At 41.0% G+C, this 22731-nt stretch overlaps 1 protein-coding gene across 3 annotated transcripts in view; it reads left to right on the top strand.

Annotated features, from left to right (window-relative positions):
* The first annotated feature begins 281 nt into the window (after positions 1 to 281).
* The window catches only part of LOC121624702 (zinc transporter ZIP11-like), a 112065-nt gene continuing 89615 nt past the window's right edge, over positions 282 to 22731 (top strand). For 2 of the 3 annotated variants that reach the window (XM_041962538.1, XM_041962537.1), the window contains exons 1-3: positions 618 to 749; positions 1644 to 1761; positions 2899 to 2937. In XM_041962538.1, coding sequence (XP_041818472.1) covers positions 721 to 749; positions 1644 to 1761; positions 2899 to 2937 — 186 coding nt within the window. In that variant the 5' untranslated portion in view covers positions 618 to 720. Of the gene's footprint in view, positions 303 to 617; positions 750 to 1643; positions 1762 to 2898; positions 2938 to 22731 lie in introns of those variants that run through there. The other variant, XM_041962540.1, reaches the window with a different exon arrangement.

The following is a 22731-nucleotide window of genomic DNA, read 5'->3' as shown; positions in this document are numbered from 1 at the left end:
CGCAGATCTAATAAATCTAATTTGAGATTAGATTTAAATGAGATTATCCATGATGATACATGAGACATTACCACTTTCATATTGTCCAGTTTTCCAAATTTCTGATTTTCTCAGCTTTCCAAACTCCTCTGTTGTGTTCTTCGTAGCCTACATCTTCAATGAATGAAGTTTGCTCCACTGCGCCTGCTGTCAAAGTGATTGACCAATAGGCTGCGAGGAGAGGCGGGGCTTTAACCGTCATAGACACGTGGACCGGGAAGTAGGAAGTAAATACAGAAGAGTCGTGGTGCAGCTGGAAAGAAGTGAGTAAACCTGAAACTAATGCCAAAAATTAGCGATAATATAAACTTCCGGGGAATTCAGCTATGCCGAATGAATGCATGTTGTTTTATAATACTACAAATAGAGTTTGAGTGAAATTTAACTGTGCTGTTATGTAATGCATGGCGAGCAAGCATTTAAAGTTAGCCGGTTGGCTCTGCATACAGGTTAGTCACGTCGGTTACCTAGAAATGCTGTCCTGTATCTGTGTTTGTAACTCAGTTACAGGAAGACAAGTTAGACCACGCATCGCCGTGTTAATGCAGTTGATGCAGTGTACGTTGACAGGAATAAAAAAAAAAAAAAAAACATACATCTTAGCTGTGTCCGCATGAATGAGATGAATATAAGTTTTTCAAGTCATATTCACCATCTGAAGTTGTCAGTCGTCTATGCATTATGGAAGCAGCCTTCGAAGCAGCCGTGCGGTAAATATTCCCTTTGCATGTTTTTTTAATTCATGTACTCTTGAGAATGACATTAGATGATGACATGAAAGCAGTTTCCCACAGCTTGCATTATTTCTTAAACCTTTCCAGTAGTCGCAACACATATCTATGTGTTGCAAACGAAGAAATAACACATTCTTCCTGCTGAATGAGCTACAAGACTGAGCCTTACTCATTTCAATACTCTTTAGCTATGTTAGCTAATGTTAGCAGACTTTGGACATCACCCAGTCAGTTTGTGGACTCCCAGACACTCGACATGAATGTGCCACTTAAATTCTGAGAATTTGAGAAGTGTTTTGCAGCATGAATGACAAAGTGGCAATCTAGTATTCACAGCACCAGCTGTACATTGCATTTATTGTTTGAGAAACATGAATCATCAGCAAATGAAACAGTGCAGGACATTGAACTTCTGAGCAAATAAGATATGACTCTTGTTTGTTCTGTTGTGTGCTGAAACAAACACAGTGTGTGTGTGTGTGTGTGTGTGTGTGTGTGTGTGTGTGTGTGTGTGTGTGTGTGTTTGACTGGTAATGTTCGGGCTTAAAGGAACACAAGTTGAGTGAAGATGAGTCATCATAAGTAAATTTTGTCCTGTTTGTGGATCTTGTGACTGCTCTCTTGCCATTCTTGGCCATCAAAGATATTATTTAACATATAAAAAGATGTGTTACTGTGTTATGTTGCTTTCACATTTCAACTTTATTATAAATGCTGTTTGCTGTGTAAAAGCAGGGCAGTTACTTGCATCCGCCCATTCTGTTTTTCCTCCTCCTGTTCTTTCTGAAAAGATGAGAACAAGATATCACGTGCCTCATCTTCTGACATAATGTGAATTATGCCATGTAATGTGTTTGTGTGTTCATCCAGGTCCTGCACCATGCTGGAAGGCTACAGCCCCATGACCCAGGCCCTACTGGGGACTCTGTTCACCTGGGGTCTGACCGCTGCCGGAGCAGCTCTGGTGTTTGTCTTCTCCAGCCGACAGGTAATGTATGAACCCACCGCCCACAAACATGCAGAGCTTGAGTAAAGACTTTATACATTGTTTTAAAAGAATAGTTGTTGTTTTGGCAAATATGCTTAGCCACTGTCTTGGCACGGATTAGATGAGAAGGTGCTACTCCCACATCTGTGTGGTAAAGATGTAGCTGGAGCCAGTAGGGTTAGCATAGCTTAGTATTAAGACTGAGGGTAAACAGCTAGCCTGGCTCTGCCCAAAAGTAAAACAGTCTGCCTACTGCATCATTGCGTCTAAATCTCACTTATTTACATGTTTGTTTAATTTGCACAAACAAAATGTTTTTTGATTTAGTTTTTTTTACACAGATTAAACTAATGGATTGTTACCTTTGGACAGAGCCAGGCTAGCTGTTTCCCCTGACTTACAATCTTTATGCTAAGCTAAGCTAAGAAAGCCTTTTCCTGGCAATGGCTTCATATTTAAGGGACAGACATAGGAGTGACATCGAGCTTCTCATCTCACTCTTGGCAAGAAAGAAAAAAAGCCTGTTTCCCAAAGTGTCAGAATATTTCTTTCAAAGTGGATGTTCTTCATGTTATATAATGTCTACACAGCCCACGTAGGGAAAACAGCACCTTAGCAGAGCAGCTCTGTCTGTGCACAGCATTGAGAGTAGGTCACCTGCGTTTATGCGGCTGAGACAGAAGAAAATGGACTTCAAGTGTTAGAATAGGCTTTGCGTGGCCAGTATAAACAACTGGCCAGACACAGATGAGACAGACGACTGAAAAATGTGTCTGAAACGCCTCCTGTGTAAACAAGCTGTCACAGCACAGCTTCAAGTGAAACATCTGAACGCAAAGTTGATCAGATATAACAGTGATGAAATAGTCAGAAAACAGTACATAAATTCATCTCATTCTGTTTATTTTAAGACAATATCTTTTCAATTTTCTCAGCCATTCAGCTGCTGTTGCCAAGAGCTGAGGATTGCCAGTTTAACTGCTTGAGAGCAGTGTGTTGCAGCACATCACATGAAGCTCGTCTATTGACAGAATGATTCTGCTCTTTTGTTATAACTCTCGGGGCATGTTGCATTTTTGCCAGTTAGGTCAACAGTAAGAGGTTCTTCATCTGTCTTGTCTGGTCTGCCCTTTCCAGAAGCGCATCTTGGATGGAAGTTTAGGCTTCGCAGCTGGGGTGAGTCGGATTTCTTCAGAGCCAAACCACGCACACGCACACACGCACACACACACACACACACACACACACACACACACAGTACAGGTAGGAGGAAGCTGTGATGTGATGGGTTTCTGAATGTTTCACTGTGGCAGGCTGAGATTCTTCCAGAGACAGACACTTCCAGATGCCACATTATTTCATAAAGTTTGGAGATAAGTGTTCCCCTGAAGGAATTCATGGCCTTATCGTGTCTAAAGAGGTATTATGCTGTAATAGAAAATGTATCCTCTAAATCCCACTATCTGACTCTTACAATTACAGTTTTTTGATTTCCCGAGGGAGAAACGGTTCACGGCCAGTGTTTATGAAGTGTCTCACAGCAAGAAGTCAGCAGCAAATATAAACTGGTACAGATGTGTGAAGTACAAGAGTGATGCTTATTAAAAAAATAGTAAAATGACTTTTTAATCTTTTCAAACCCGTGAACGTTATCTTGTGCAATATTCTGGGATTCTTTTAGGAGCTGCGTGGCTGTTTTAACTTTTTCACAGAAGAGGGAAATGATCGGACAAACAACCACACACAATGTGTTAGGTGAAAAGTAGAGTGTCAAACATGCACATGCCCCAGTACTGCCTGTAAACAAAGCATTTTTTCAGAGTTCAGGAGCAGTTGCTTAGTGACATGTGCGTATATGGACACAGAGCAACACTAGAATTCACACTGAGTTATTTTTCTGGCCATACAGGAAGTCCAGTATCCACTCTCCTTCTAGTTCTGCTTTGGTCTCCACCAACTCCTGAGAAAAAATATCTGTTTGGTGCTTTATAAGTACTGTCCTGTGGCTTTATCTCATCTTTTGTGCAAAGATGTCTGCCTGCTGCCCATTGTTACTGTGACTTGTGACCAATTCTCCTTCCTCTTCAAGGAGTAATGAGTTGTCACTGACACAAATAGTTCTCATCGAATGATTGCTGTATGTAAAGATGAACGGAGGACGCAGCACAAAGGCTCATAAGAAAAGTCGTTTCAGTCCAAACATACAAAAACATTTTCATTGATTAGATTTGCCAGTTTCCTGCATTGTTAAATGAAAACATTCATTTTCAGAGAGCGTCTGTCCCGTGCATGCAGACAGCCTAATAAATTACCACGTTCAATGAATGGTTTTTAGATCCCTTTGCAACTTAAATTGCAATTCCCCATAGTGATACTGAGTTTGGTGATCATTACCGGCCCTGATGAGTGAATTGATAAGACTAATGCCACATGATGAAGGATCATCCACGCTTTCTTGAGGAAGAGAATGCCTGAAAAGATGGATCTAAACTCAGTCAGCCCTTATCTCAGTTATCTCTTTTGGTCTTAACAGATATTCAGTTACATCCCAGGATATGCTAATGCTCTTATACATTCAAATGAAATCAGAAATTGACAGGGAAAAGCTGCGAGGTGATTCGGTCAAACATTTTCTGCACTTTTCACCAATTTTGTGAGCAGCATATCTTTCTGAAATATATTTTTGATTAATTTAGCCACTCAGCGTGAATACTATGAATAATTGAGACAAATTGGGAGAGTCTCTTCGATTTTACAGCCTCTTGTTCGGATAATACGCTTTCCGAGTAATTTATTTTAACAGGAAACTCAATTATTCATACTGCTCCCTGCATATTATATTAGAGTTTTCGGCCCTGATAATCCTGGAGACATTCAAAGTTTTCCCTCTATGCCCTTTTCATAGAATGTCCTGACCAGCCTTGGGAATGTTTTTTTTTTGCTCCACATTGAAACAAGGTCAAACAGAGTAGGAGCCAGTTGAAGAGCGGAGGCAGATACTGAGGAAGGAAATGTGACGCTGCATTAAGTGATGGTGATATTTTCAGTCCTGGATAATGCTCAAGCAATACCACATTTCACAATCTGATAAGCTTTTTCCTTGGTCACAAATCTCATTACGAGCACAATCACCTGAGGAGTGACAAGCAAGAAAAGGACATCTTTTTCTTTAATGATGCGATGTGTTTGACCCCGACCCCACTATGATGCTGTCCTTTGAAAGCTGCTCTGGAGGAGCAGCTGGTTCCATGAGTATTTTTCCCAACTGTAAATCCACATTTCACATGTTTCTTTTATTCGTCATCCACTTTATTTATTTTAACTCGGTCTTTGTGAATTCTTTTTTTTCCCACCGGTTTGTTCAGCTGCCTTTGCTTCAGAGAGGAAACCAGTCAGGCTCAAACCAAAGCTATAGGACAATTAGAGGAAATCAAATTCAGCTTTAGTTGCTGGATTCGTCCAGTATTGACCTCGAATCTGAACGTGAATTGGTGAAAGCTGCTGTTAAATATTTTTGTATGCACCAGAATGTTAAGCTCTTTGATTGGATGGATGGATTTCTTTCTTACACCTTGGATGATATAGTTAACTTTTCCTCTTACATTGTTAAGACAGACAGGATGTGGGGAGAGACGGGGGTTGTAGTGACATGGTGGCTGTGTTGTGGCTATGGGGGACGTGCTGTAATCATTCAGCTACTGAGGCACTCCAATGGTCATATCTTTTTTTATTTATTTATTTTTTTAATCTCGAAGAACTCGATATTTGTAATGTCAGCACTAAATTTATTGAAAAAGTAATTATTCAGTCATAGATCTTTGTTAAAACTACCATGAATCAATCACTGATTAAAAAAAATCAGTTAGACCAGACTACAACTAGTGCAAGTCTCAGTGGTGATTGAACCAGGAGGTTTTCCCATTAATCCAAGCATGAGAGGTGCTTAAACTTCAAGTCTTCAAATGTTGTCAACTGGGCTTTTATATCTGGATCCCTGGACACCTCTTCATTCAGAATGCACAGTGCTTAGCACTGCTGTCAGAAATGAAAATGCCTCTTTGATAAATGTTTACAATAACCTAATGGGTTCAAAGAAATGTTTGACAGCATGATGTATGTATGTCTTCAGGCAAAAGAAGAAAACCAGTTTGCAAGGAGTGCTGCTCAGGTGTGAAAAAATTATGTCCTTCTGGTGCTCTATATCCAAAAGGATTCTCTTTGTAAGAGCCTTTTAAATCTATCTGCACCCCTGAGTTCTGATGCCTGATGTCTTTAGCGTACTGCAGATGCCACCGTCAGCCTCTTTATAATGTAGAGCCATTGGGTGTTGGGGGTTGCCAGCTCTCACAGCATGTTTATGTTGAACCAGTCCTCCTTTCAGTTTACGCTTAGTTCTCCCAATGAAAAAACAAGCACATGGACACTCAGGCCTGTCGACGACATGCAAGGTATTGCACTTGATAAATGACTTTATGTTATTCTTACGACCTGATGTTTTGTCAGTGAAGTAGCTGCCTGTAACCATGTTAGCACAATGATTGCAGTTTTCACGCTTGTAGTCACCTGCTCTGATGCTTCAGCAGGTGTTTTGTTGCGCAGGGTGGGGTTAACTCGGACTGAAGTTTGTCATTAAGACGTGGGCCTCTTCTGAAGCTGATGGCAGGGGCATCTGGAGGAGCCTCTCTGAGAAAACTGTCACTTTTCAGTGTGTCACAGTTTTCTTGACCGGTTTGTTTGGTTTTATTTGCTTCACTGCTTGAACATTTTGTTCCTCTGTGTCACAAGTGCTGCAGGCATCTGTTCTGGTTGTCTCTTTTCTAAGTAATGGGGTTAAGCCTCTAACCCCTCTTTATGATCAACATTAGTATATAGTTATTCCACATCCACGGTCACTAAAAATGATGATCCAATGTTCATTATGGCTTTGATTTTATTTAGTACGTGTGTGCTATCTTGAATATAATAATAATATATATAATAATATACATAATAATACAAATGGCGAGATGTAAAAATCAACACATTTGGATGCTGGTTCTGTTATTCACTGATTTCTGCTAATTATTGGTCTCCCTGGTGGATTAGATAGATAGATAGATAGACTTTATTTCTCCCAAGCTGGGAAATTGCAGTATATCAGAAAAACAGAAAAAAAAGAATGAATGGACAAATAAACGAAACTTAAAAAACTCGACGGGAGCTGCTGCTACAGGCTGCCAAAAGCTTTTTCTACGCATACTGTGCTGTTTTTGCACAGTCAGATTCTCCAAGTTCTCGTCTATTTAAGGAAGCATGTAGAAAGAAGGGGCTCTTAGGCTCTTACACAATAGAAAACATGGTCTTCCTGCAAAATCTACTTTTCATTCTTTGCCTGTCAGAGCATTTCTGTAATTTTAGGCTGAATTTGTTCTATTGGGTTGGACAGGAAGGGCTCGTAGTACTCACGGTTATCCAGCTGTGGCCTGGCCTCTGTGATGTGCTGGTCTCTGCTCCACACTACTACTGCTCCTCCTTCATCAGCTCTTTTCATAATGATGTCTTCATTAGTTGACAGCCATTTGACACACGACCTTCTAGCCAGTTCTAAACATGATCCATCCATTATCCATACACCGCTGAATCCTTTGCAGGATCCCAGCCGTCTCTCGGGCGAAGGCAGGGGACACCTTGGGCAGGTCGCCAGCCTACCACAGGGCTACATATATAGACAAACAACCACGCACACCTCTCATTCACACCTATGGAGAATTTAGAGTTATCAATTAACCTCAGCATGTTTTTGGACTGTGGGAGGTAGCTGGAGAACCCGGTAAAAACCCACGCTGCACAAGGAGAACATGCAAACTCTACACAGAAAGATCCCAGGCGGGATCGAACCGGGGATCTTGTAGCTGTGTGGCGACGCTGCTAACCACCGAGCCACTGTGCAGGTCTCTATACATGATGTATCTTTTAAAGGTGTACGACTTTTCCACGTAAATGAACATTCGCCTTGCCAAACAAATGGTAAAGTGAGTAAAGCTTTGTTTATATTGCACACATATAGCAAAGTTATAAAGAGTTTCACACACAAAAATATGAAAATGACGAAGCAGATAAGGTGAAAATACAATATGATATAAAACACAGCACAATGATACATGAACCATTAAAACCAGAGCCCAGAATGGAGCTCTATATACTGCCAAATAAGCCCGATAGATACTTGCTGAAGAGCACTGCTGTACTCATGGCGCTAACGCCTGCAAATAAACTCTGTCTGACGGCAAGGTAAAACACTAAAAAAGCTCTAAATATAGCACTTTAACTTTTTTAGGTTAATGTTTTCTGCTGAGCCCTTCTACAGCAGCACATTGCTTAGCTTCCGTGTCAGTACTGCTCTTCCTCTCCAAACTGGGGACACGCTGGCTGCCATCTACTTTGTGTTTTGCACTGAGTACGCACAAGTACCTCATATAACCTGAACTATCCCTGAAAGTAACTGCCAGCAAATTTGATCATTTTGCTACATTTCAATCAACTTGAAATCAACACCCCAACTTGTCAGGACAAGATGAACATGTTTTTACTCAAGTTTATACAAAGTGTATTATGGTATTGGTTATTTTATTGACATCTACTCTATGATGGCATTTGTTTCTCTATCCATGCAAAGATAAAGAAAAAAAAATTCTAAGCTGCGTGAGTCTGTAGAAATGCCATGTTGAGAGAGATTCATCAGTCAAATGTTACTGCAGGTAAAAATGTTGAGGTGACTCATAGGGACATGCTGCTCATGCTGCCTGCTCAGAGACTGTAATGCACAGAATAATTGTCAGTAAGAAGAACAGTCGGTTAAAATGTGAGAGCAGAACCAACAGCTAATGCTCCTCTACTGTTGTGCATATGCAGATTTGATAAAGCCATGCATCTCAGATGGGCTGGCGTGTTGCACTCACGACTCTATTAAAATCCCATTTACACATATTTTTATATGTGCTGTATTTGCACAGTCAGACCACTATGTCACACATTACGTGTTCACATTGTAGGACAGTGTGCACTGAAGCTGAACCTCTGCCTCAACTAAACAAAAATCTAAATGTAACGCTAGAGGCATTGGCAATAGCTTATGGTAGCATGGTGAACATTCAGTTCTCAGGCAGCAGCTCAGGTGCACATTCCTGCAGTCAGCATGCCATTTGCAGGCTCACTCAAAACTTACGACACCTGTAGCATTGTGTTGTGTGATAAAACTGCATAATTTAGAGCGACCTTTCATTGTGACCAGCCCGAGGCACACCTGTGCAATAATAATGCTGTTTCATCCGCATTTTAATATGAGAGAAATAAGCCTTTTGTATGTGTAGAAAAAGTCTTGCATATTTTACTTCAACTCGTGGAAAATGGGAGCATAAACAAAAAGATTGTGTTTATACCTTGTATGAATTTCCCAGTAGGGCAGCCATGCACAGGACCTGCACAGTAAGTCTGCACTTTTAAGTCTAACATGAAAAGTTGGACATGCTGGACCTCACAACTTCAAAGGGCTGTTTGAAGGTTAGGACTTGGTTTTATGGGTTAAGTTAGAATTAGGTTCCGTCAAAGTTAGCGTTAGGGTTAGGCATTTAGTTGTGATGTTAAGGTTAGGGTAAGGAGCTAGGGGATGCATGTGTCGATGAGGGTCCTTACATGGATAGAAGTACAAGGTTGTGTGTGTATGCACATGCGTGTGAGTGTGCGTGAGGGCTCGGTGGGCGTTCCATGACCTGCGTGTGTCATGCTATTGCATCTCATGTGATTCAGATGACATCCTGTTCCCATGCTTTACATCTGCTGCCCCCGACTCAACACGCCCGACACATGCAGACACGCACAGATTCAGCTACAGATGGACACACACACACACACACACAGAGAGAGAGAGACATGCCACACAGCCTTTGTCACAGCAGAAAATCACGTCACGCTGTCTCAGAACACTGCGTCTCTCAGCTGTGATTGCAGACAATGAAAAACAACTTATGGTAATTTCATTTTTTTTCTATCTGTATTTATCGTCCTTCCTTCTTGGTATCCTTCCAGTCCCACCTCTCTTGGCATGTTGTCGGTGATGGCACTGTTTTTTCTTGGACAGACGTGTGAGAGAAAGCAGTTACTGGGAATGACGTTAGTGGGCAACATTCTAGTCTAGTAAGTTATTATCGGGGAACGTTTTTCGAGGCTCCAGCTGTTTTTTACGTATTACAATCATGTACAAACATCTTTCACTGGCTAATAAGTTTTCACTGCTGTGTTATGACGTCACTCTACCTGTTGCATTGGAACAAACGGCTGCCAGTGAACGTAATCCGGCCGATATTATGTTTCCTTCGAAGAGCAATAGCCAATATAAATAAGTTGTATTACTTCAGGTGTTTCCTGTCCTGGTGATTGGAAGGCATAGCAGTGCACTGTATTTCGCACAGTCAGAGATCAGTGATCATTTTTATTTCTGAACGGACCAGAAACACGCCTCCAGAAATGTAATCTTCCAACGTTCACAGTGCAGAAATGGTTTCTCTAACTGGTTCAAAAAGTTGCATGCTTCTCAGGAAAGTTCCCACAAAAATGCATATTTGCTCCATTTACTACCGTATGATAGGAATTATATGTCTTCCAGGATTTAGCACAGTATCACTTCACCCAAAAATCCTCTGAAAATGAGTTTTTACAATTTATGTTTAATATGCATCGAGAAAAAAAAAATCCTAAAACAGTGGGATGTCAGTGTGTTTATTGCCCATCAGAGCTCTGATACCACACATTTTCACTTCCCTGCCACGTGATGAAGAAATTGAGTGGTCTCCTTGTCAGTGCGATGAATATATAAAATCGCTGATCCGAACGTAAATGAAGACACTAAATTAATTAATACCACGGTGTCGCAGCATGTAAGTGATTCCTGATGTCGTAGCTGGATGGCCCGAGTCCACATGACGCACAAATGTGCATAGATGATAAGAGGAGACCAACAGCAGTGCCAAGGCATCACGCAAATTTTAATAATACAGACCTCAGTGAAAGATGCTGCGCCAGACTGAACTAGTGGAAGCCAAAAAAGTAAGGAATGTAGTTTGTCAGTTGAGCTTGAAGGCTCATTCTTTAACCTTTTGGGGGAAAAAAAAATGATCCACATCTTTTAGCCATATCTTTTGCCTTTCGTCAGTGGATGAAAGGAAGCACAGTTGTCGTGGAGGTGGTTGTTGTTTTCACTTGAGCGAAGCATGTAGTGTCGTGCAAGGTTCCAGAAAACCAAATGACCAGAAGATAAGAAATTTGATTTCATTTCAGACATTTTTGTCAGTTTTAGTTAGAACAATCGTTTAGTTTTATGCCTCACTTATTAAATATTAATCAATAGGAAAGGATCCACATCTTTTTGAGAGTGCTTGGAGGAAGTTTCATAGTTGACATAACTATCACTTCCCGCTGTCAGGAAGTAGTCTTCTCTCTCCTGGTCAAACACAATATCTGTGGAGATTATTCAGAGTTGCTTTATAAATATAGAACCTGATGGCACTACTGCTGAGACCATTTTTTTTCCTCATTTGATGATATGTGATTTACTATTATAGTCATGTTTACACCCCATTGATGCTTAATAGACTTTTTATTGCTGTTGCAAAAACAAATCAATCTAAATCGTCTAACAGGTGATGGAGAGCTTTCTCAGCCACGAACACTGCAATTACTTTCACAGTTGAGACTGAAGCACTGTGGAGATTGGCTGCCAGTAGAAATACAGTTAACTTGAATCTGTTTTGAAGATTGGATGAAGAATCTGTACATGGCAGCCCGTTTACTCCAAAGAAAGTTACTCAGCCCAAAACTGATGGACTCCCTAATGCATGTCATTCTCCAGCTGGTCGACTGCCCACCCATTTTTTTTTTATCATGCAATTCGTGTGCTGAAACAAAACAGTGACCTGTGTGATGCACAAAGACTTGTAAGCAGGTGTGATGGGGAGGGACTGCCAATACACAGCATTTTATGTAATTATACCGTGTGTGGGGTTTTCTTAAGGTGTTATACTTCACAGAATTCAGCCCACACCATCTCCCAAAGGTTCTTTGGTGACTTTCTGCATTCTGCTAAAGTTCATAGGTTAAAAACGATCAGAAGAAGCTGCAGTAGAGGTGTAGGCATTATTTCTGTCGCAATGCTGCTACTGAAGTACACATAGTGTGTGTGTGAGGTGAATGAGCATCCTGAGGGGGAGACAGTATGACGAATGCTTTAGTACTACAGGCGTGCTGTGTGGTTGTTCTGTCTGTTATGTAGACCTGGACGCGCACACAATATAAATATTTGCATGTTGTGAGAAAGTGATAATGAACAGCTTCTTTCAATTTCAGTGAGTTATTTCTGCTTTGAAAAGCAGCAAATGAGCCATTACAGTAAGGTTTGCAGTATTGTACCCACACATGCACGCGCATTTACAGAACGTATGGCCATCACAGATGCTCCTACTGTATATAAATATTCTGTCCTTTACAGAATATTTTAAGCTAAGTGAAACAATAAGGTCTGTTTGTGTTCCTCAAAGAATTGGAATGAATTCAGTGTTACAAGGCTGTACTTAATTATCAAGGTTCTGCTCGTCCCCTCTGGGTGCATATATAGAAATTCAAATGAACATTTTTTCCCAAGTCGTCCTTCCGCCTCTCCATCATAAGTGTCTCTTGCGCTCCGTCGAGATGATTGAATTGACCACTCAGTGGCAGATCCCATTGTTGGGCGGCTGTAGGGATGTATAAGAGGAGAAGCTGTGATTGAATGCGGTGTAAGGGTGAAAAGGCATGCAGGAAGCAGAGCTGCGGCATTATTTTTTTGTGCACGAAGTTGTGTCACATAGTGGAAGTGCAACGTGCTTCGCATGGAGGATACTGTGGGGTATAAATGGAGGTGCTCAAAATGCTTCTTATCCTCTCAGACGGTTACATTACTTGCTAGTTACTTTTACTACTTGCTCTTTGCTTTTCTTTCCCGTATTTCTTGGGTGAAGAAGATTCTCTACAAAATATAGCAGTCACTCCACGTGCAATAATTTATCATCTGTCCAGCTATTAGTGAACAATTCATTCTTTCATTTTGGTGTCATCTTGTTTATGACAATAGGGAGAGAATCTTTCCACACAGTTCTCTCTCACAGACAAACAGCATTGTCAGTTCACTGAGCATGAAGGAAAACTGTGGCATTTCTGCATTTGTGCGCAGAATATTCTGATTATTCCTGCATGAATAGGCAGCATATCTGTATTTCTTTGCATGGCTGAGTGCAGATCAAACTAACTGAATCATGGTCATTCCTTGTCGGATCCACTGTTTGCATAAGGAAAAAGAAAAAGAATAGTAAATGAATGTAAACATTGTCCCTGTCATCACCCTCATTGCCTTCCTTGCTGCTCGAAATCCGTTGTGAGACATCACTTTATCTTTGGATTATGGAGAGCTGCAGTCTGTATGCCTCCGACTGCATGCTGCAACTGGAATATTGGCTGAATGTCACTGATCACATTAGCATTCAGAGATACCATATGTCATATCGAGCTTTAATTTGTATCCCTGCTTGTAAGAGCTCAGTGCTGCAAGATTAGCAGCGTAGCTTGTAGATGCTGACTGTTACACTGTTATTCCTCTTCCCATGAGATTTGCTCAGTAATCTTTGTTCAACTCTGTCTTCTAAGGTTAGCACCTCTACAGCCAAGTTGAAAATGGCAACCTTCTGGATAGGGAAGCGAGTCTGTAGGGGAAGTTCTTTGAACCAGTGATTGACTGAAAATCGTGACGAGAAAACGAATGAGAATGCCATCTCCCTCCACTAATAGACCTCAGGACCTTTAAAAGAGGCATTTAATCCTTAGTTGAACCAGGGTTAATGTGTGGTTGCCAGCAGGATTGGACTTGACAACTTTTACGTGTGAATGTGTTAAACTGGGCAATGCTTGGAGCTCGAGCTGCAACGATTAGCTGCTTAATCAATTAGTCAATTGAAAGAAAATTACCACGCATTCTTTGGGACGTCATTTCAAGACGTCTCTTTGGGCTCTGGGATATTGCGACGAACATTTTTCGTCATTTATATTTACATTTTAGGGAGTAAACAATAAGTTAATTGTGAAAATAATTGGCAGATGAATTAATCATGATTTTTTTGTTGTTGCAGCCCTAATTGGAACATGAGGGCAAGAAATTAAGATTGCTGGATCTTCTGTTAACGTAACACACATTCAGCGCAATTGGCTACTGTAAACAGAAATCAATTTGCGCAACAAGTCCCACCCTAGCTTCAGGCACAACGTAAATACGCGTAATTAGCACTCCGTTACCTCCCAGTGAACACTGCCGGACTGGGATGTGACTTTATGACCCTACACAGCCTCTGTAGGGCTCTACGGGAACGTCTTTTGCACTGGTGCTGCAGAGGTTGAAAAGGCCCCAAAATAAAAGCACGACCATAAAACATCTGTTACCATCTCTAAAAAAACAAGTAGTGCAGTTCATCACTCGAACAGGCATGTGACTGGCAAAGGACATCAATTTTGCAAACAGGGCACCATCCAAACCTTAGCCAGGAATCTTTTCAGACACTTTTTCTTTTTTTTGCTAACTCGCAGGAACATAACAAAGAGGTGTTATACAATACAAAACATCCTGATATTACACATCAAAAGAGCTACAAATTTAAAAAAGTAAATTTATATTGTCATACACACAATATAATTTAGATTAAATTCATGTTTACCATAGTATAAATATCTCAACTCTAACTCTTAACAGTGATTTTCACTATCATGGGAAGCAGTGTACAACTAAGAACTAGTATCCAAAGATTCAAGTCATCGGCCACAAGTCGGGTCTGTGGGCAGACATTAAATTTCCTTTAAAGTTCCTTTGGGGGGAAACATTAAACATTAGGAGAACATGCACATGCAACATATATGTCTCCTGCTCTGAGACCGAGGCCAGTTTGACAACAGGGAGTCCAGCACTGGGCTGATTTTCTTGCCAGGTTTGGCTCGTGGCCGCCCAGGGCTGAGTCAGCAGTCCATGAGGAAACTCCATATATCACCTCATTAAAGTTAATCTCGGCCCTGTCGTCAAACTGGACTTTTAACATTTAATGACATTGTAATGAGAAGCTCAAATTGCATGACTGTCGTTGAGGTCAAGGAAATTATTCGGGACACCGTTACAAAAGCAATTTGTAATAATCATAATGATGTAATAAAGCCTAATGATATTTTAATGAGTGGTCCAAATTTTACCACTGTAGTTGAGGTCAAGAAAAATATTCATCGCACAATTACGGTCTCATGGCAGCCAATGTCACAATGTTAGGGTGGAAAAAGTTAAGGAGCACCATTCAAAGGCTTGGGCACCACAAGAGATTTGAGCACTCAGATAGCTTTTGTTAACATTAGCTTGATAGTGCTGTGGCTTGTTCAATGTCATGGTTTTGAATTGCAGGTGATGTAAGTTAACCTTTCCTGCATCCTCACAGCGTAAGTCAGCATCAGAAGTTTGCAAAAGAACATCCAAACAAGTGTGGCAGTGCATGGAACATTTCCCAAGAATCTCACATACATTTTAAGATACATGTTAAAGAGCAAGATCCGTTTTGTTTAACAGGAAACCGCCAAGGCCACCAGACTCCATTCACACAACTGTAATGTTATCATCATTTCCACTCCTCCAACAATCATCACTAACTCTGGATTGGTTGAAATAAACTCTTAATTTAACGAATCAGGAGAGGAGCAAGAGTAAACATCATGTAAACACATGTAAACATCTGCAAACAATTAATGTTACCTTTACTTTTTTAATGCGTGCCTTTCACTTTAACTTGAGCCATTTTCATCTAATTATGCCAGAGCTAGCATTTGTGTTTGTAGCCGCCCTAATACTGTATATTTGTCCTGCATCAATATTCCATTTCCACCAGATACAGCTTTTCCTCCATTTCTTTCTGAAATATTGCAGATTTCTTCAGTGATATTGCGAGTGATCTGTGAAAGATATTATGTCGTGGGCTTTGATACATCTGCTTCATAGCGCTGTAGAATTGCGAAGTGAAGCTTTCACATGAATTAGGAGCAGTGGCAGTTTTCAACTTGCAGAGTGAACAGTGCTTCCTGTTTTCCCTTGACTCTGAATAGGAACATACTAACATACTATTTGATCTGGACCTCAGCAGGTGATCGCCACCTCCTCAGGTTTCTGGTGGTTCTGATGTTTGTCAGATTGCGTAATGCCTTTGTTTCTTCATTTTTTTTTGGCTCTATTTCAGGATGGAGAGGGAGGCAACTCGCTTGCATTATTTGATCAGTTTTGAGCAGAATTTGATTTCAAATATTGTATATCTCCCAAAGGTCTCCACACTGGCTGTTATGATTCTGTCTGCCAGGCTGCTTTGCTGCTGTGTGTGTTCCAATAATGAATGTCTTTTTGGCTTATGTTAACCACAGCTCAGACTGATGAAGGCTGATTCTTATGTGTGTCCAGCAGAGGGTGATTGCAGACGCACAAAGGGGCTTTCCTTTGGAACCAAAATGTTATTGTGTTGTAAATATTTCAAAACAGCACTTATGAATGTTAAATTGTCAAATAGGCGTTGTCTTCCATTCTCCCAGCACCACAGTGTCTTTGTTTGGTCTTTGAGTCAAGGTCATATACAGTTTGACTGTTCGGCCCTTAAAAAAAGGGCTGCAAATCCTTAGTAAATATCCCACATAGTGGCAAAATATATGCGCAGATCTACGTAGCTTTTCTGCTAGGAATATATTATTATAACTGGAAAAAGTTGTCTTTACATTTTTAAGCGATGCTGGATTCTTTGCTGTGGTGGAGTGTGAAGCCACAGGGCTGCAACTTATGATTCATCCATTGATCATATTCCAGATTAATAATGCAACAAGTCCATGACACATGACCGATTGAAGAGTAAAATGAAATGAATTGCTCAATTTGTCTAGCGGCCAAACCCCAAACAGCAACATTTTCTGTTTTTAATCGATGATTGACAGCTTACAGTTGCGCTTCGACCCAATCAGTGCTGCTGGAAAATAATGTATGAATAATGCATGGCAGATCTGCGGGACCCCGTTTGAGGCCATTCTCCATTGACGGTTCGTGCCTGTCAGCGTGGCCTCGTGTTTACATCTGAACTCAAATTGCTTTAGACTGATCTCCTTCTGTCCTCTGTGAAGTCAAAAAGCACAGTAGGAACAGAGTGAGGTGTTCTCTAAGGTACAGACGCAATGAGTAGGTTGTAAGTCTTCATTTTTTGGTCCTTTGATCAGTGAAACAAATGGTTGCTGAACTCCAGGGTCACACGCACACACACACACACACACACACACCGTGTATGTATGTATATATGTATATGTATGCAGAGCTGTCAAAAGCTTTGCATGTAATTAAATGAAGCTTTGCATAAATCTAGTCTAATTTATCATGGACCATTCAAGGATTTGATCACCCCCAGCGGTGTCAGTGTAGTTCACTTCAAATCTGATGTAGTTGCTGGATTGCAAATGAACCTCATGAACTTATCAGTACAGCACTGATTGTCTGAGGAAAGTCCTCAACATTAATTGATTCTAATATGGGGACTGCCTTCATATCCGTTTTTAGCCATGCTGGTGGAGTTGGCCTAGGTAACGTCACCTCTTTGGTCCAGGCTAAACTGCCTTAACAGCTATTGGATTGATCGCCATGGCATTTTGTAATGACGTTCATGGTCCGTGGTGTACCCTGGGGATGAAGCCAAATGATTTTGTTGATCCTCTGACTTTTCACCCTAGCACCACCGGCATGTCAGACTTTTCATTTGTCCTGTGAAATATTGTGTCTCACCTGCTGGATGGATGGACACAGTTTGTGCAGACGTTCATGGTGCAGAGAGGATGAATCCCAATAACTTTAGTGACCCCTGAATGCCCCCTATCTGCACAGGTGGCTTTTCAAAAAAACTTGCCAAAGAAAAACTGAGACTGAAACATAGAAATAAACAGCACGGTGGAATTTTCCCCTAATGACTGAAGTAGACTTACAGAGAAGCTGACGACACATAAAGTGAATGATGGTTGAAGTGCAGGATTACAAAGAATAGGTGAGAGATGGTGACATGGAGAGATAGATGCAGGAACCAAGGAATGACATCAATTAACCTTATTGATGAAGTGGGAGAAAGTGGACTGCTTTAAACGTTAGAAGCTACTGGATAAACAGTGGCGAGATGGATGCAATTGATTATATGTCAGGCAGGAAGATGAATCAGAGAGGGAAAATAAATGGAAGAATCTTCTTCGTAGTGGGAGATTTTGCAATGACGAGGGAATACAGGCCATTGAAAAAATGCTGAAATGGGTAACACATTGAGAGGATAATCTAAGCACCACCTCGAGACTCAATTTAGACTAATCTTTTTCGAGAAAGCTAGGGAGGTATGGACAGAGAAATGTTAAAGATGGTGAGATGAAGACATGCGTGATATAGTCTCCCTTGCTCCCCTAATGAAGGACATATTTGCCTCTCCTGCAAAGTACTTCACAGAACCAGCTAATGATCATTTTGTTAAGTAGGACTTGTGTATAGGGCAGCAATCAAATCGTGTTATGCCTGTCTTTATCTTGGCAATCAATCAAACTATCTCTATCCATCTTATTTCTCCATTTGCCACAGGCTGTGATTAGATGATAGAGCCACTAGCCACCGCTGGCGAAAAAATACTGCAGTTATTTCAGAAAGTGGAAGAACTGGAGCACTCAGAAGACCATGAATCACCCGTAGGAAAGACTATAGCTCACCATTTCTTTTTGCTTCACACAGCAAAGGGACAGAACTCATCAGCACCGTCCTCGAGCTCATTTTCAATTTACGAGCTTCCTGTAAGTAAATCATTTAATTTACTTTGTGGGTCCAAGATAACAATTCAGAACATCACAGTTCACATCAAAGGCATGCTGAACACATAGGCCGGAGTTTCCATATCTCCAAAGTCTAACTTGCAGCTTTTAGTGGGAATAATTATGCTGTTCTCTGCTCTCTATGATGTGCACTATTAGTGCAGTTGTTTGGGAAATTAGACTTTTGCTTTATGCTCTAGCACATTTTATTTTAAATAAATCAATGAACACAAGGCTTTAATACTGATTTTCAGCTTTAATTTGAAGGCGTCTACACCCACATCTGATCAGAATTGACAGCACTCTCATGAGAATTCTTTTGTTTTGAAAGGTAGGCTTCTCATTATAAATCAGTGTTTCAATGCAGGGACCATGTGCATCGTGTGTACAGACCACTGTATGTAAAACTATAGTTTTACATGCACCATCAAATGGCTCTGTTGGTATCTGATATTGATGTTCATTGCTCATGTGGACTCTCCAAACTCAGCAGGGTAATCACTAATTGAAGGATTGATTATGCTGTGACATGCATCTAGATGATTGCCCTCAAGCATTGCAAGACCAGAGCACCCTGTGGTGTCTTGACTTGAGTCTTTAATGATTAGAGCATTTTGACTTACCGCAGAGAGAAGTTTGATTAAGCTACAACGTTATGATGTGTGTCTTCCTGTTTATTTTTAAGTAAATAAATAAATGAAATTGAAATCCTAATGTATTGAAATGGAAAAATGATTAGTTCTGTCTGTTGCAAGGAATAATAGACTCTCTCTCTCTCTCTATATATATATGTATATATGTGTATATATATATATATATATACACTGCTCACAAAAATTAAAGGAACACCTTTTTCATTGGCCCTGGCATGAATTGAATTAAACCTGTCTGATAATTTTCTGGTTGGTTAAGCAGCTGAGGGCCCCGTTAATCAATTTCAGCTGTATTGGTGTTCATGGAATAAACAACAGGTGCACTTCAGTGGCAACAATTAGAAAACCCTCAAAACAGGACTGGTTTTACATGTGGAGGTCATTTCAAGTTTCTCCCTCTTCATCTTTTTCGGCTGGTTTTCCACTCGTGCTGATTTTGGCTTGCGTAAATATCCCTACTGGCAGTATGAGGCGATTCCTTAACCCTACAGAAGTTGCACAGGTTGTCCAACTTCTCCAGGATGGCACATCCACCCGTGCTGCAGCAAGAAGGTTTAATGTGTCTCCCAGCACAATCTCCAAAACATGGAGGAGATTTCAGGAGACTGGTGGTTATTCTCGGAGAGCTGGACAGGGCCGTAGAAGGTCCTCAACCCCTCAGCAGGACCGATACCTGCTCCTTTGTGCAAGGCGGAACAGGCTGAGCACTGCTCGTGCCCTACAGAATGACCTCCAGGGGACCACTGGTGTGAATGTCTCTACCCAAACAATCAGGAGCAGACTTCATGAAGGTGGCCTGAGGGCCCGACGTCCTGTAGTGGGCCCTGTGCTCACTGCCCAGCACCGTGGAGCTCGACTGGCATTTGCTCAAGAACACCAGAATTGGCAAGTCCGCCACTGGCGCCCTGTACTTTTCACAGACGAGAGCAGGTTCACCCTGAGCACCTGTGATAGACGTGAAAGAGTCTGGAGAAGACAAGGAGAACGCTATGCTGACTGCAACGTCGTTCAACATGACAGGTTTGGTGGTGGGTCAGTGATGGTCTGGGGAGGCATATCCATGGAGGGACGCACAGACCTCTACTGCCTAGGAAATGGTGCTCTGACTGCCATAAGGTATCGAGATGAAATCCTTGAACCCATTGTCAGACCCTACGCTGGTGCAGTAGGTCCTGGTTTCCTCCTAATGCACGACAATGCCCGGCCTCACGTGGCAAGAGTATGCAGGCAGTACCTGGAGGATGAAGGAATTGAAACAATTGAATGGCCTTCACGATCCCCTGACTTAAACCCAATAGAACATCTCTGGGACATTATGTTTCGGTCCATTAGGCGCCGCCAGGTTGCTCCTCAGACTGTACAACAGCTCAGGGATGCCCTCACACAGATCTGGGAGGAAATGCCACAAGACGCCATCCGTCGTCTCATTAGGTGCATGCCGTGACGTTGTCAAGCATGCATACAAGCTCGTGGGGGCCACACAAGATACTGAAAAGCATTTTGAGTGGCAAAAATTAAGTTTTGGAAAAAATGGACTAGCCCTTAACATCTTCATTTCACTCTGATTTTACGGTGTCTACACAATTGCGCCCTTTGTAAGCTGAAAACTTTTATTTCCATTAAAAGACTTGGCATCCTTTTGTTCCTAAAACAGTGCCCTGTCATTATTGGTATAGATATCCAACTTCATATTTTGATCTGATGTATCTTATGTGTTTCTTTAAGGTGCTCCTTTAATTTTTGTGAGCAGTGTATATATATATATATATATATATATATATATATATATATACTACCTGCTGTGCATTTTATCATTATGATTCTATGAATTATAATTCTGAATGTGAAACACTGTATACAAATTGTTGCAATTAAATTGTTAACCCTGTTAGACATTAGAAATCACAACAAAGTTAAAAAGATAGTATTTCAAATCCATTTTGGCAGAAATTTTAGTCATCAGAAATAAAGTGGAAACACATTTTCAGGTGATCATAGTTCTACTTCAAAGTTATACTTGGTATGATGTTGTTCAAAACGACTCTTTATTTAAACAGCCTACACCTGATCATGATTATAGACGAAAAGGCCAAAATCATTTCTGAGGACCGTGAATGTCTGTACATAATTTCATGGCAATCTACTATCCAGTAGTTGTTGAGGCATTTGCCTATATGAAAAAATGGTGGTTCTAGATGAAAAGTCAAGGGATCGCCAAACTCAGATGCATATATCCCTTTGAAACCCTGAATTTTGGGACATAACTTCACGACAATCCATCCACTAGTTGCTGAGTTATTTCAATCTGGACCAAAGTGGTGGACCAATTGCCCACCAACAGTCACGCTGCCAGTATGGCTTAAAAAGAGTTAGGGGTCCTTCTTACATGACATCGGCTCTCATCCCCATTGTTTGTTTGGGAGACGTACAGTGAAAAATAAATTCAGACCCGAAGAAGACTTGGATGAAACGAAGATGAAGACTGAAACTGAGCGTGAGGAGTCAACAATTCGGTCTGATATCAGCCGAAAGGATCCTATGCACTGCTCCGTGTGCTGTCTTGCATGTTATGTTTGGCTGAATCTACCTCTGCACGCGCCTGCTCATTTTCCAGGTGAATGAGAGCTTCAGAGATGCAGTTGACATGGGCGATTGTTATCTTCGACAATAAGGTCACATTTCAAAATCAAGTAAAAATAGTAATAATAATAACTACGTTAATTTCTGATTGCAGTTTTTGCTCCTGAATGCATATGCAAATTAATTCCATCTCTGTTCGCATGTTCATATTATAATACTTCTGAGGAAAAGTGTTCCATATATACATCGATAACTAGTTGCAAAAGGCTTAGTGTTTGGCCTAGACTGAGTGAACGGAGCAGTAATTGGGTGCTGGCACCACTGTTACACAGGTGTTTCAATAGCCTTGAGGCTGTGCTGAATTCAGACTTAATGAGCGAGACGAGAGATTGTGGACTGAACCTGGGGTTTGGCTGCTGGAAATGCAAATGAGAGACAAGATCCATAAAGAAAGAAAGAACAGAAGTACTTACTGCTGATAACGAAACGGAAAAAACAAGAGGAAGAAAGACTGTTTGTAATAAATCCACGGAAAAAGTGGAGTGATGGAAACAAAAGGAGACTGCATTTTCCAATGTTGTGTCTTAGATGAATTAGGTGAGATTTACTTATTGGCCTTGAAATCCTCAGATAGTCTGGTATCAGCATCCATACCTGTCCCGACAAAATTGCCTTTTGAATAGCAGCCAGCAAGGACTGTGTTCAGAGAAAGTTGGGCTGAGTGAAGTTAAAATCCTTGTCTTTCTTTGCCCTCTGGTCTCACAGACCCACCAAGGTGATTGAGTGTTCTTTGTGAAGTTAA

This window comes from Chelmon rostratus, chromosome 21 (assembly GCF_017976325.1).
Source record: "Chelmon rostratus isolate fCheRos1 chromosome 21, fCheRos1.pri, whole genome shotgun sequence".
In the NCBI taxonomy this organism is placed as follows: domain Eukaryota; kingdom Metazoa; phylum Chordata; class Actinopteri; order Chaetodontiformes; family Chaetodontidae; genus Chelmon; species Chelmon rostratus.
This window is presented reverse-complemented; position numbering and strand designations above follow the sequence as displayed.